The sequence below is a fragment of the Sminthopsis crassicaudata genome, chromosome 2 (assembly GCF_048593235.1).
Source record: "Sminthopsis crassicaudata isolate SCR6 chromosome 2, ASM4859323v1, whole genome shotgun sequence".
NCBI classification, from domain to species: Eukaryota; Metazoa; Chordata; class Mammalia; order Dasyuromorphia; family Dasyuridae; genus Sminthopsis; species Sminthopsis crassicaudata.
In genome coordinates this window covers 593,667,621-593,680,415 of record NC_133618.1, presented here as the reverse complement: position 1 = coordinate 593,680,415, position 12,795 = coordinate 593,667,621, and the positions used below count along the sequence as shown (strand labels likewise).

Below are 12,795 nucleotides of genomic sequence, written 5' to 3'. Positions count from 1 at the left end.
TGAATTGCCTGGCTCAGGACCCTGACTTCAGCGCTGCCAGAGGCTTTTTCTGCATCCACTCTGGGGAGGCTTTGTAAGGAGTTTCCAAAGAAGCTATCTTGGGGGAAAAGCATGCAGTATGCCCCATCACCCAATCCAGCATCAGTGTCAGTGCCAAAGATAGGCAATGAAGTTGGTTGCCACTGATTCCCTTAATTGGCTCTTTTCTTCAGGCAGGGATGGCCACCCCTGAAAACCCAGAACAGCTAATAATTGCCCTGGAACCTGAAGCAGCCTCCATCTACTGCAGGAAACTTCGCCTCCACCAGATGATAGACCTGAGCAGCAAAGCAGCTGTCAATGGTTACACCTCCAGTGACACTGTAGGAGCTGGGTTTGCACAGGGTACCTCTCTCTCTCTGTCTCTCCCTCTCCCTCTCTCTCTCTCCTCTGGCACTCTCTTTCTTTCTCTCTGTCTGCCTTCCTCTGCCTTTTTGATTTTTATTTATTAATTCATCAAGGGCTCCCTGAAATCAAGATATTCCATTAGAACAAGGAGCATTTTCTTTAGTGATCAACCAGAATCTGCTTCCATCCTTTTATTTTTTTCCTATTTTGTATCCATGGAGGGACCAAATGGACTCATTTTCAGCATTTTCCAAAATAGTTATTATAACAGACAAATGGAAAGGAATATTTCATGGACACTGCTTCAGAGTTCCATGAGAGTTCTAAATTCTATATTACACTTGACTATTAATCTTGTCTTTTAACTGATTTATAATCTAACAAAATTGGCCTGTTTTAATTCATCTATTAGAATTATTTACTTATATCTGAACTATTTTACATGTTATTGGTCTAAAACACACATTATTGGAAAATCTAGTTAAACTAGGAGGAAAAAAAATTTTTAAAAATAGAAAACAAAGCATGCAGTTATGGGGAATGTAGAATCATGTTTGAGATGAACAATTCTTTTTTTTTTTTAATAGTTACCTGCCTTCACGTCAATTAGATACTTATTTTTTATCCTTAAAGTTTCTCTTTCTTCATCAAGGGTTCTTGAGGACTACAAAGTTTGATAAGGAGGTTTCTTTCCTTAAGCAGCCAGTGTGGATGTGAAAACTATTTAAAAGAGTTTCAGGGAAATGAATGACTTTGTGTAAACAGTCTTAAATTTTTAAATGAACACATAGCATGCAAGAGGAAACCCATTGAGTCCATCTCAGCCATTCCTCTCATATACTGGAGAGAATTAAGCCTGTCCTAAAAAGTACAATTCCATTCCAGACTACATTCATAAGGGTTGGGGGAGAAAGCAGAGAAGATAGAACTTATTATGAAGAGTTTCCACAACACAATCTCTTTGGCTGACCATGCTCCCCCAAGTCATCTTAAGGACTTTGAATTTTGTTCAAGCAAATAAATAAATAAATAAAATTGATGGTGGAGATTAAGGAGAAATCATTCTTAGCACTTTGGCTAAACTAGCCTGTGTAGTTACTTCTAGTGTATTCCTATTCCTTTTCAAAGAGGTAGCTGAAATGAATATTGATGCAAAAATCTTAAATAAAATATTAGCAAAGATTACAGCAACTTATCACCAGGGTAAAACACTATGGCCAAGTGGGATTTATATCAGGAATATAGAACTAGTTCAATATCAGGAAAACAGCATAATGAACCAATTGACCAAATGAACAGAAATCATAAGATTATATCAATAGATGCAGAAAAAGCATTTGAAAAAATACAATACCCATTTCTATTAAAAACACTAGAAAACATAGGAATAAATTAAGTTTTCTTTAAAATGATAAGCAGCATTTAGATAAAACCATCAGCAAGTATCATATATAATGGGGATAAAGTGTAAGCATTTCCAATAAGATCAGGGTGCCTCCTATTCAAAGAGATAGGTGGGCCTGTCCTGCCTCCATCTTTATTTTGTATCAGATGTCTAACATTATGAAAAAAATGGCACAGTACATAAAAGTACATTTAATTTATAAATATTGTTAGCATTTGTTTCTCATCACAAACATCAAATTTTGGCTGGGCTTTTCTAGAGTTTTAACAACACATATAAGCATCTTTATATTTATGTGACTTTGAAACATTATTTAGTCAAAATTAATCAAAATAGGTTTCTGATTAAGTAAGAAATTCTGGTTTAGAAGTTAGTAATAAAGGACAAATGCTAAAAAGCATTCCAGAAGCTTCTTTCTCTAAATATAAGAAGAAATGAATGTATTGTCAAAATAGCGTGCCATGAACAGCCTAGATATTTATGAAACCACACTAAATTATTTTTTAAAATTACAGTGCTGATTTATTAAATAGTCACTTTAGCAAGTTGTTCTTTAGCATAAATTTATACTATATCAAAGTAATTTTGATGCAGTGCTTCTGAAAATAAATCCACAAAATAGCAGGAAAAACCCTCTATTTTCTGTTTATTTTTCACTTTCACTTTGTACTTCTTGGGTTCTATTTCTGTACCTTGTGGTATATTAAATTTTGGAATAACCACATTTGTTCAGAGCACCTTTTCATGTTTCTCATCTCCAGACAGGAGGCCTTCGGTGGCCCAATAAATGACATCTTAAGAGTTTAAGAGGCATTTTCATAACATTTATTTTCACATAATACTATTTTCCCCAGAAGTCATTTTGTCTTATATCACACTGGTTCTTTATTATAAACATGTAAGCAGAGATTAAGATTACCTGAAACTTAAGGATCTAAATGTACCCATTTACAATGATCCTGATAAAACCAAGTTTATTGGCATTTAAGTTTCCTCATTTATGAAGTGAGCCAATTGGACTTGATGGCCTTTCAGGGCTCTTTCAGCTCTAAATTTGGATTTTATAAATAGAAAGCACAATGGATAGAGTTCTGGGCCTACAGTTAAGAAGATGAATCTTCCTTTTTTCAAATTTGACCTCAGATACTTATTAGTTATGTAATTCTGGGTAAGCCACTAACCCTATTTGCCTGTTTCCTTATCTCTAAAATGAACTGGAGAAGGAAACAACAAACCACTATAGTAACTCTTCCAAGAAAACTCCAATAGGGCCTTGAAGATTCAAACACTACTAAAAATGACTGAACAAAAACAATTGCAGTAAATATTATCTTTTTAATTGTTCTAGCTTTATTCAAACTTAAAAGAAAAGTTCAGCTTGATTCTCAAAGAGCGAGCAAGGGATATAGAAAAAAATACACTGGATGGACAATCAGGAGACCTAGATTCTATTTGGGGTCATATCACTAACCAATTATATGGCCTTTAACAAATTACCAACTCTCTAATTCCATCTATAAGGTAGGGAACTTAATATTTACCCATACCTGTTTCAAAAGTTTTGCTGGAATTCACTACAGATAATAGAGAGGGAAATGTTTCTATGAAAATATAAGGAGTTGTTATAGTTCATAACCCAACAGATGAACTAATATTGAGCTCTGTCTTTTCCTTGAGTTTTCATTGAAAAGCAAAACCTGAGTCTGGGCAAGCATTAGATGTGCCACCTAGTGGTTAAAGGCAGTGGACAATGGGTCTGTTAGTGCAGGAAAATGACCAGGAGACAATGTGACACGAGCTTTATTTCATTCCAGAGCTAGTCTTGAAAAACCCATTTCTTCTTACTTCTCCAAACATAACCAATTGAGGTGAAGTTACCTAATTGCAGGCACAGCAGGGCTGATTTACAGACAGTGTTATCTGAGTTTACTTAGTACAACAATGCCAGGAAAAGAGCTATTTTTCAGTGTCTCAAAAGTACCCAGTCAAACATGCAGAAGCCAATTTTTTAACAAGGATGAAGACTTTAATTATAAGCTAGATGAATAGCATAAGAGTGAAGGAAATAATGGCTTTATCTAAAAGGAACTGGTTTTATAATTCTCTATTTATTTTGATAAAATGTTACATAAAATGTTACATCTCTAAACTTTCTTGTGCTACTAGTCTATACTTAGTATAGGGAACTCTTATCACCTTTTTCATGCCTTCTCATACATAGTTATTTTCTTTCTATCTACAACTAGCTAAGGAACACATCCGTCGTAATCGGCAGAGCCGGACCTTTATGGTGGAAAATGTCATAGGAGAGATCTGGTCTGAATTGGAGGAAGGTAGAGTCCTTGAATGTCCTTTACTCTTATTGGTTTGCTGCTTCTGGCAAAATGCATTCCTTTGTTTTGCATTTACAGAAGAAAAAAGACAAAATAAATTGAGATTATAGACTGCCTTTTGGGGGGAGATAAGGGAGGAGGGTATGACTGCATGTTATAAAAAACATAACAATCCAGGATATTGAGGAAACGATAAAGACCTGAATTTCTTCAGATGATCCAGAACATCATAATCTCAGTACAGGACCTTTGTTTCAGTAAGCACTAAACATTTCAGCAGCATTAACCTAGAAATAAATTTCCTGAATGTGTATAGAAATTGCATATGATTTTGCTTAATAATAATGCTGCATTCTTTCTCTTCCTTTTCTTTCCATTAATTTCTACCATTTGGTAGATATTATTGAAAACACTCTAATCGTGAATAATCTAAATATGAGCTACTAAATATAAAACCTTTTGTTGCTAATCATTTAATATTCCCATGAATTTCTGTTAGAGTATCAGGCTCATCTCCCTTCAGTGGGCTGCCAAGTGTATTCTAATCATGATACCCATGTGAAAAGTGGATATTTCTTTTTTATAACAGGTGACAGGTATGTGGTTGTGGACAGTGGAGGAGGCACAGTGGACCTCACTGTCCATCAGATCAGATTACCTGAGGGACATCTTAAAGAATTGTACAAGTCAACAGGTAAGCTACTTACCCCTTAGCAAATGATTTTCTAAACTCCATTTATAGCTTTAATTCTCCTAAGATTGAAATGCTACCTAATATATTAAATAAGCTTATTTTCAGATGTGTCCTTAATAAGAGATTCATATTTATTTGAATGACAACATGTGGGATTAGGCTCATTACCAGCAGGGATTAGTCATGTCCATTTAGAAGAGGTAACTATCACTTACTGGCTACAAGAACTGGAGTTAAAGACTTCTCATTTCAGGATCTCAGTCTTACTATTTATAAATGATTTTATATATTTAAAATTAACAGACTCTGGTATACTTCTATATTAAATGAGACCATTTGAAAAACAAAAACTGTTCCTGATTTTCTGAAATCATAGTCTCAGATTTTAGAACTGGAAGAAATCTCAAGAGATGATCTTGGGAATTAAGGAATGGTGTTATAATTTGCTAACTAAAGGGGCTTCTGGCATTGTTTGTTTTAAAAATGTGCCAAAGATAGAATTGCTTACCCATCCAAAGTCCTGTTGATCACAGTTTTCTAGAACAGCATCTTGATGGTCATAATTCTGATTGAGAAATACTGAGCCAAAAAAGATCCATTGTGCTTATTGTTTGCTCACTAATCTTTGCAAGGGCATTTTTTTTTTTTTTTTTTACTTAGGTGGACCATATGGTTCCTTGGGAGTAGATTATGAATTTGAAAAGCTTCTGTGTAAAATATTTGGAGAAGATTTTATTGAACAATTTAAAATTAAACGTCCAGCAGCCTGGGTAGACTTAATGATTGCTTTTGAGTCCCGCAAACGGGCTGCTGCCCCAGACAGAACCAATCCCTTAAATATCAACCTGCCTTTCTCCTTCATTGACTACTATAAGAAGTTTCGAGGTCACAGTGTGGAACACGCTTTGAGAAAAAGCAAGTAAGTAAATAGATCCTTTTTAGACAGATAAACAAGTTAGCTATTCAGTGCTTTACTGAAAAACAATTCAGAATTAGACAGGGGAATAAGGTGGGAAATATTCTGTGGCAGCCTCAGAAGAATCATGATGGATATGAAGATAAGCTGCTTGCTGTGAATGGATAAGACAGAGAATGAGAAAAGCAAGGAAATAAAGTACTGGAAAATGATACACAGATGTTATCTTCTGTCTAACTTAGTCAAATTTTTCCATCTAAGTTGAACTATATCCTTGCTAGACTAAGGCTTCCCCAAAGGCAAGAAATTGCATTTTGGGGAGAAAATTTAGACAACTTTTCCCCAACAATCTGCTAGGTTTTTGTGGTAGCTTCTATTTCCTAGAGATTCTGAGTATGTTTATAATAGGCAACTGGGAAGGTAGGGGATGAAGTCCTGTGGTACAGAGTGAACTTATCTTGAGTTTTAAAAACTTAACTAAAAAGGAATAGACAAGCTATATTTCATTCTTTTGTTTTTTCAATATTTCATATTTTCCCCAGTTACATTTAAAACAATTTTTTACATTTGTTTTCTAAAACTTTTGAGTTCCAGATTTTCTCCCTTATTGCTAGCACCCATTAAGAAACCACATGTGAAGTTAGACAAAACATTTCCATAAAAGTCAAGTTGTGAAAGAAAACATAGATTTCCCACTCTAAAAAAAACCCTCAAGAAAAATGAAGTTTAAAAAAAAATGAGAGCATATGATTCAATCTGTATTTAGACACAGTCAATTCCTTCTCTGAGTATGTATAGGATTTTTCATCACTGTAGTCTCAAATCATTGTACTGCTGATAATAGCAAAGGCATTTACATCCCAGAACATTGCTATTATTTTGTACACAATACATTTCACTTTGCTTGAGTTCATGGAGGACTTTTTTTTTCCAGTTTTTTTCTGAGAGCATCCTGATCATCATTTCCCATAGAACAATAATATTCCATCATAATCATATACCACAATTTCTTCTGTCATTCCCCATTCTATTATCTTTAGACTTGCTCCCTGTTTTATAAACTGGTTAGACCCCTGAGGGCAGAATCAGAAACAGTGAGTGGAAATTTCAAAAATCCATTAGATTTGAGGTCAGAGAGGTGTCCTAACAATTGGAGCTATCGGAAAACAGAATGAGTTACCTTAACAGGTGGTATGTTTTCCCCTCTTTGAAGGCCTTCAGACAGACCATTATGTCTGGCACATGTTTGAGTGAAGATTCCTTTCATATATGGGTTGACCAAGATGGCCATTGAAGTCCCTTCCATCTTAAAATCTGTGATTCTTTAAGACTCATTCGCTGGCCTATTGGCAAATAGATTATCCACCTCACAGGGTGATTGTGGTTGTTAGGGACATATTTTGTAAGCCTTATACAAATATATAAATAAAATATGCTATCACTAGGTAGTCTATTAGCCTATGCAGGATGATACTAAATATGCTTCCCATTGACTGGTACATGTCTTGATTCTTAAATATAGACCAGTTATGTCTAAGATATTTTATATTTTTCTCTCAAAGTAATTGATGGTAAGCTATGGTGCATTTCTATGTGGGGTTTTCAATTATAAATTTAATTAAGAAGAGCAAGAGAGAAGAAAAATTAAGAGGCCTGGAAATATTCTTAATGTCTTGAGTCTCAGGAACAGGTTTGCAAGGACACTTTTCTTGAGTGTGGCAAGGAACTCAATGTAGTTGACTGCTTTGAACTATGAGACAGGAATGGTGCCTAAATTCGAACTTGTCATATATTAATTTGCAAGATAATGTATGCAAAGTATTATAGAAATATAAATTATTGTATGATAAAATTTGTGATTTCATTCTTATTCTGTATGATGTGGCTGCAGTGTAGACTTTGTGAAGTGGTCATCCCAAGGAATGCTAAGGATGAGCCCAGATGCAATGAATGCCCTTTTTAAGCCAACAATTGACAACATCATCGATCATCTCCGTAAGTAAAGATTCATTTATTTAACACAGTGGGAAATAGACTGGTTTTTGTTCTATGCAGTAAAACTAACCAGCCCAGTTAGAGGCTTCATATGGGGAGGGGCTCTTGAGCTAGGACTTAAAGGAGGATAGGAATTCTAAAAGGCAGAAATGAGGAGAGAATATATATTTTTAAACAAGTAGGTATAGCCCATACAGAATATTTCATGTGAAGAAGAATAGCAAAAGGTCAGTTTGGCTGAATTGTAGAATATGTGAAGGAAAATGGCATATAATTTGGAAGCTTTTTTCAAATCTCACATCAAAAATTTACTGACCATTTGATCAATGACAAGTCATTAAATTTCTCAGTTTCCTCATCTGTAATCCTTTTACTATCTACTTCCTAAGCTTATTTTAAGTAGGAAAAAATGTGGCAATCTTTAACATAGTAGGAAAATGTGAGTTGTTAAAAAGTCTTTATAATCCATAGAAAGAAAAGTTTTACTCTCTTCACCATTCTTCCATGCCTTTCTGGATTCCCCCAAATTCTCAGTGAGCTGCATTTCTCCTGGACAGTTAACCATCTTTTAACTGAAATTATATTTGTGTATATATTTCATTACACTACTATATTGTAAAGTCCTTGAGAGCAGAGATGGTTTATTCCCCCCCCCCCTTTTTTTTTTATCCTTTGTGCATGGCCATAAGTAGAGACTGGACTTTCAATTTTATTGGCCTGGGGGGAGATTAAAGAGGGAACAAGCATTTATTAAGCAGGCAGACCATACTGTGCTAACAGCTTTACCATTATAATCTCATTTGATCTTTACAGGTAGATGCTATTATCTCCATTTTACAGATAAGGAAAGTAAGGCAAAATGGGATTAAATGATTTGCCTGGGGCCTTACAATTAAGTGTCTGAAGCTGGATTTGAACTCAGGTCTTTGTTACTCAAGGCCTGGCACTCTAGCCATTTTGCCACTTAGCTGAAAAGGTAAAGATGGTACTAGTTTAGGGAGAATGTTGAATGTCTAACAGAGGAGTTTGAATTTTTCTAATTTCTTCTATCCTAATTGTAATAAATGCTATCTTCATATACAAAGTAGAACAGAAGATTACATGTGAAACTGAAAAACACTATTATGTACACATATCTTTTTAAAAGTATATAATTCTATGTTTCTTTTCTTTTTTTAAAAACATGCTACTTTCAAAGTTGTCTGGTTTGTCTATGTTTCCTGCTTTACTTATATTCTTCCAACCTTCCTTTTTAAGTCCCAACTAACTTCTCACCTTTTGCAGAAAGTCTTTTCCAACCCCTCTTAATTCTAGTACCTTCTCTCTGTTAGTTATTTTTTATATTTCCTGTAGATAATTTGCTTTGTATATATTTATTTACATGTTGTTTCCACTATTAGACTGTAAACTTCTTGAGGGCAGGGGATATCTTTTTCCCCTTTTTGTATTCCCAGTGTTTAATACTGCCTTTCACATAGTAGCTACTTAATCAGTGTTTATTGGTTGATTGATTGAATATTTAAAAGCACACTTTAATGGCCTGGGGTTTTTTTGTCTTTTTTTTTTTTGGGGGGGGAGCAAAACTATTACTAGCACCCTCTTCCCCCAAAATGAAAAAACACAATCCTTACATAGTCAAACAAAATAAATTCGCACATTTGTCATCTTCAAAAATGTCTCATTCTTCCCCTGAATCCATCACCTCTCTATCAGAATGGGTGACCCCTTCATCATTTGTCTTCTGAAATCTGATCTTTTTTCTTGAAAATCATTTTGTAGATAAGACTTTTCCCTAACTCTATTAGTTTGTACATTTTAATAACTGGTCTCCATTCCTCCTGATTCTTAATTTTCAGTGTTTTATGAGATCAAGTCTCCCCTTACTCAGGTGGACCACCTGAGGATGTTCTCTTCTCCTTGAACCAGCATACTGTGTTTTTTCCCTTTCAGGGGACCTGTTCGAGAAGCCTGAGGTGTCGGATGTCAAATTTCTCTTCCTGGTGGGTGGCTTTGCAGAGGCTCCTCTCCTGCAGCAGGCAGTCCAGTCAGCCTTTGGGAACAAGTGCAGAATCATCATTCCTCAGGATGTGGGGCTCACCATCCTCAAAGGAGCAGTCCTGTTTGGGCTGGACCCTGCTGTCATAAAGGTGCGGCGCTCGCCTCTGACCTACGGGGTAGGAGTCCTAAACCGATACGTGGAAGGGAAGCACCCACCGGACAAATTGCTGGTCAAAGACGGCACCCGATGGTGCACCGATGTCTTTGATAAATTCATTTCAGCAGATCAGTCTGTGGCCCTGGGAGAAACCGTGAAACGTAGCTATACCCCTGCCAAGCCCTCCCAGATGCTCATCGTGATCAACATCTACAGTGCTGAACAAGACAACGTCAACTTCATCACCGATCCCGGGGTGAAGAAGTGCGGCACTCTCCGCCTGGATCTCACCGGTACCAACGATACCCCCCTGCCCACTCGGAGGGAGATCCAAACATTCATGCAGTTTGGGGACACTGAAATCAAAGCCATTGCCATTGATATTCCCACCTCTAAGAGTGTCAAAGCTGGGATAGATTTCTTAAATTACTAACGCTCACCCTTCATCCCTCCCATCTCTCATTCCCCCCCCCCCCCCCTTAACTCACTTACCTGCAATGCTTTGGTTTTGAGGGCTCCATTCTTTACTTTTCACACTTGCCATCACACCCACTTGAATTTCAGCAGGATAGATGGAAACAGAAAGAACCAAGAGACATTGGGAATTTGGAGGGGCGGGCTGAAATATGGTTTAGTAAGGATTTTGCCACCATAAGATTGTCAGAAATTAAGTATGATCTATAGAAGTGAACAAATTCAGGGATAGTCAGAGAAGGGTAGCTGGTTCTCACATAAATAGAAGTGGCCAAACACTCCTTCAGACAATGAAAAAAAATTTTTTTTTTTTTTTTGCAGCATTAGTTTATCTTTTAACAGATCTAAGTTAAGTAGAACTAAAGCACTTTTATTATAGTATTTTTAGATTTAATGAGATTCCAGATCCCAAGGGATTCTCTGACATCTATTATCATATTTGTAATTTTTTAAAAATGTCTTGAAAGATAAATATAAAAAGAATTACAAGTCTGTAGGTATTCTCTTTCTTTGTCATCATGGTTTTTTTTAAAGTGGTGCTTAATTGGAAGCTTGAAGTGTTTCATAACCAATAAGAAAAACTGCCTATACTGTGCACTGATATTCCAAGTTCAACACAAGATTTTAAATTTCACATGAACAAAAAGCCTTTAATTTAACAAACTGTATATCATGGACTCTTCTAATTCAGAAATAATAGGATAGGTGATGTTAAACCTCAGACTAATTCGGCAGTCAAAGCTTGCTCTTATGTATATGGATTGAGCTGCTAATATGCCCAAACAAAATTCAGAGGTAATACCAGTGAGCTGCTGGTACCTCTGACATACACAATTTGAATGTTGATGTTAAATAACATCATATTAGTAACATAAGTAACTCATATTAGAGTCCTGATGAATTTCAGTAGAAAATGCTTGTGATGTTTCACAGGATTAATTAATCCTAGCACTTTTAAAGTGTATAACATTTGATAAAAAATAAATTTTGGGTCTAAACTTTGCCATGAAAGTGTTGGCCATTATTTTCCCCATTTAGAGAAGGAATAAAATAAGTACACAGTAAGCGACATGTAAGAACTGAAGCTCTCCTTTGAAATGTTTCATGAAGTTCTTTAGTTAAAAATGTTTTTCTACCTTACTGAAGGGGGCTTTCTGAATATATACATGATGGATTAAATTGTAGACTGAATACAAAGGTGCTCTATAAAATAGACCCCTAGGTCTCTTTTTCTGTGGAGGTTAAAAGCTTTTAGAAGCAGGGTATACAAAATTTTAAAAGAAGGGAGGGAGGGAAGAAAGGAGGAAAAGAGGAATGGAAGGAGGGAGGGAGGGAGGAAGGGAGGAAGGAAGGAAGGAAGGAAAGAAGGAAGGAAAGAAGGAAGGAAGGAAGGAAGGAAGGAAGAAAGGAAAGAAGGAAGGAAGGAAGGAAGGAAGGAAGGAAGGAAGGAAGGAAGGAAGGAAGGAAGGAAGGAAGGAAGGAAGGAAGGAAGGAAGGAAGGAAGGAAGGAAGGAAGGAAGGAAGGAAGGAAAGAAAGAAGGAAGGAAGGAAGGAAGGAAAGAAGGAAGGAAGGAAGGAAGGAAAGAAGGAAGGAAAGAAAGAAAGAAGGAAGGAACGAAAGAAGGAAGGAACGAAAGAAGGAAGGAAGGAAGGAAGGAAGGAAGGAAGGAAGGAAGGAAGGAAGGAAGGAAGGAAGGAAGGAAGGAAAGGAAGAGAGGGAGGGAGGGAGGGAAAGAAGGAAGGGGGAAAGGGAGGAAGGAAGGAAGGGAAGAAAGGGAGGGAGAGGGAGGGAGGGAGAAAGAAAAAAAAAGAGAAAAGGTCATTATCATGAAGACCTGTTGGGATCAGACTCTGCCTTGAGTTTTCACCTTACCTTTAGTCTTTAGTACATACACTAAGGAACAAGGAAAGAAAAGAATTAGGGACAAAAACATATGACAAATTGGTCATTCTCACCAAATACATTTGTGATTTAAGATTTTTTTTTGAAAAATTTACATGTTCCTTCATGATTTCTCCAAAGGTACTCTCATACAAAATCTAGGACCAAACCTCCAAAATGATTAACCTGAGTCACAATCCATCTGACTTTTTCAAAGCTGTATTTTCTACCTGATGGAATTCATTAAGCTTTAAAGCTGCTGGAGGTTTCATGAATGAATAGAAAATTTTATTTAAATGCAATTTGAAACTACAAACCTATTATCATTGCTAATAGATCTTCTAAATGACATTTCAAAATTTCATTGAACATTTTACATTTTGTCCTTGTTTTCACTTTAACATCTTTTTGTAGAATTCCTACATAGAATGTGAAACATGAAATACTAGTAATAAATAAGAATGCTAGTCACATAACTCAGCATAAAGGTTTCTTCTACAATTACAGAGGTATGCTTGCTAGCATTCAATTTCTTGCTGCCTGCTATGCTTAAA

The 12,795-nt window shown here is 36.0% G+C and overlaps 1 protein-coding gene across 1 annotated transcript in view; it reads left to right on the top strand.

Annotated features, from left to right (window-relative positions):
* The window catches only part of HSPA12A (heat shock protein family A (Hsp70) member 12A), a 96,567-nt gene extending 84,721 nt beyond the window's left edge, over positions 1-11,846 (top strand). The window contains exons 7-12 of the mRNA XM_074295701.1: positions 213-384; positions 4,039-4,125; positions 4,715-4,819; positions 5,480-5,738; positions 7,627-7,730; positions 9,681-11,846. Coding sequence (XP_074151802.1) covers positions 213-384; positions 4,039-4,125; positions 4,715-4,819; positions 5,480-5,738; positions 7,627-7,730; positions 9,681-10,318 — 1,365 coding nt within the window. The 3' untranslated portion in view covers positions 10,319-11,846. The remainder of the gene's footprint in view (positions 1-212; positions 385-4,038; positions 4,126-4,714; positions 4,820-5,479; positions 5,739-7,626; positions 7,731-9,680) is intronic.
* Positions 11,847-12,795: the final 949 nt, after the last annotated feature.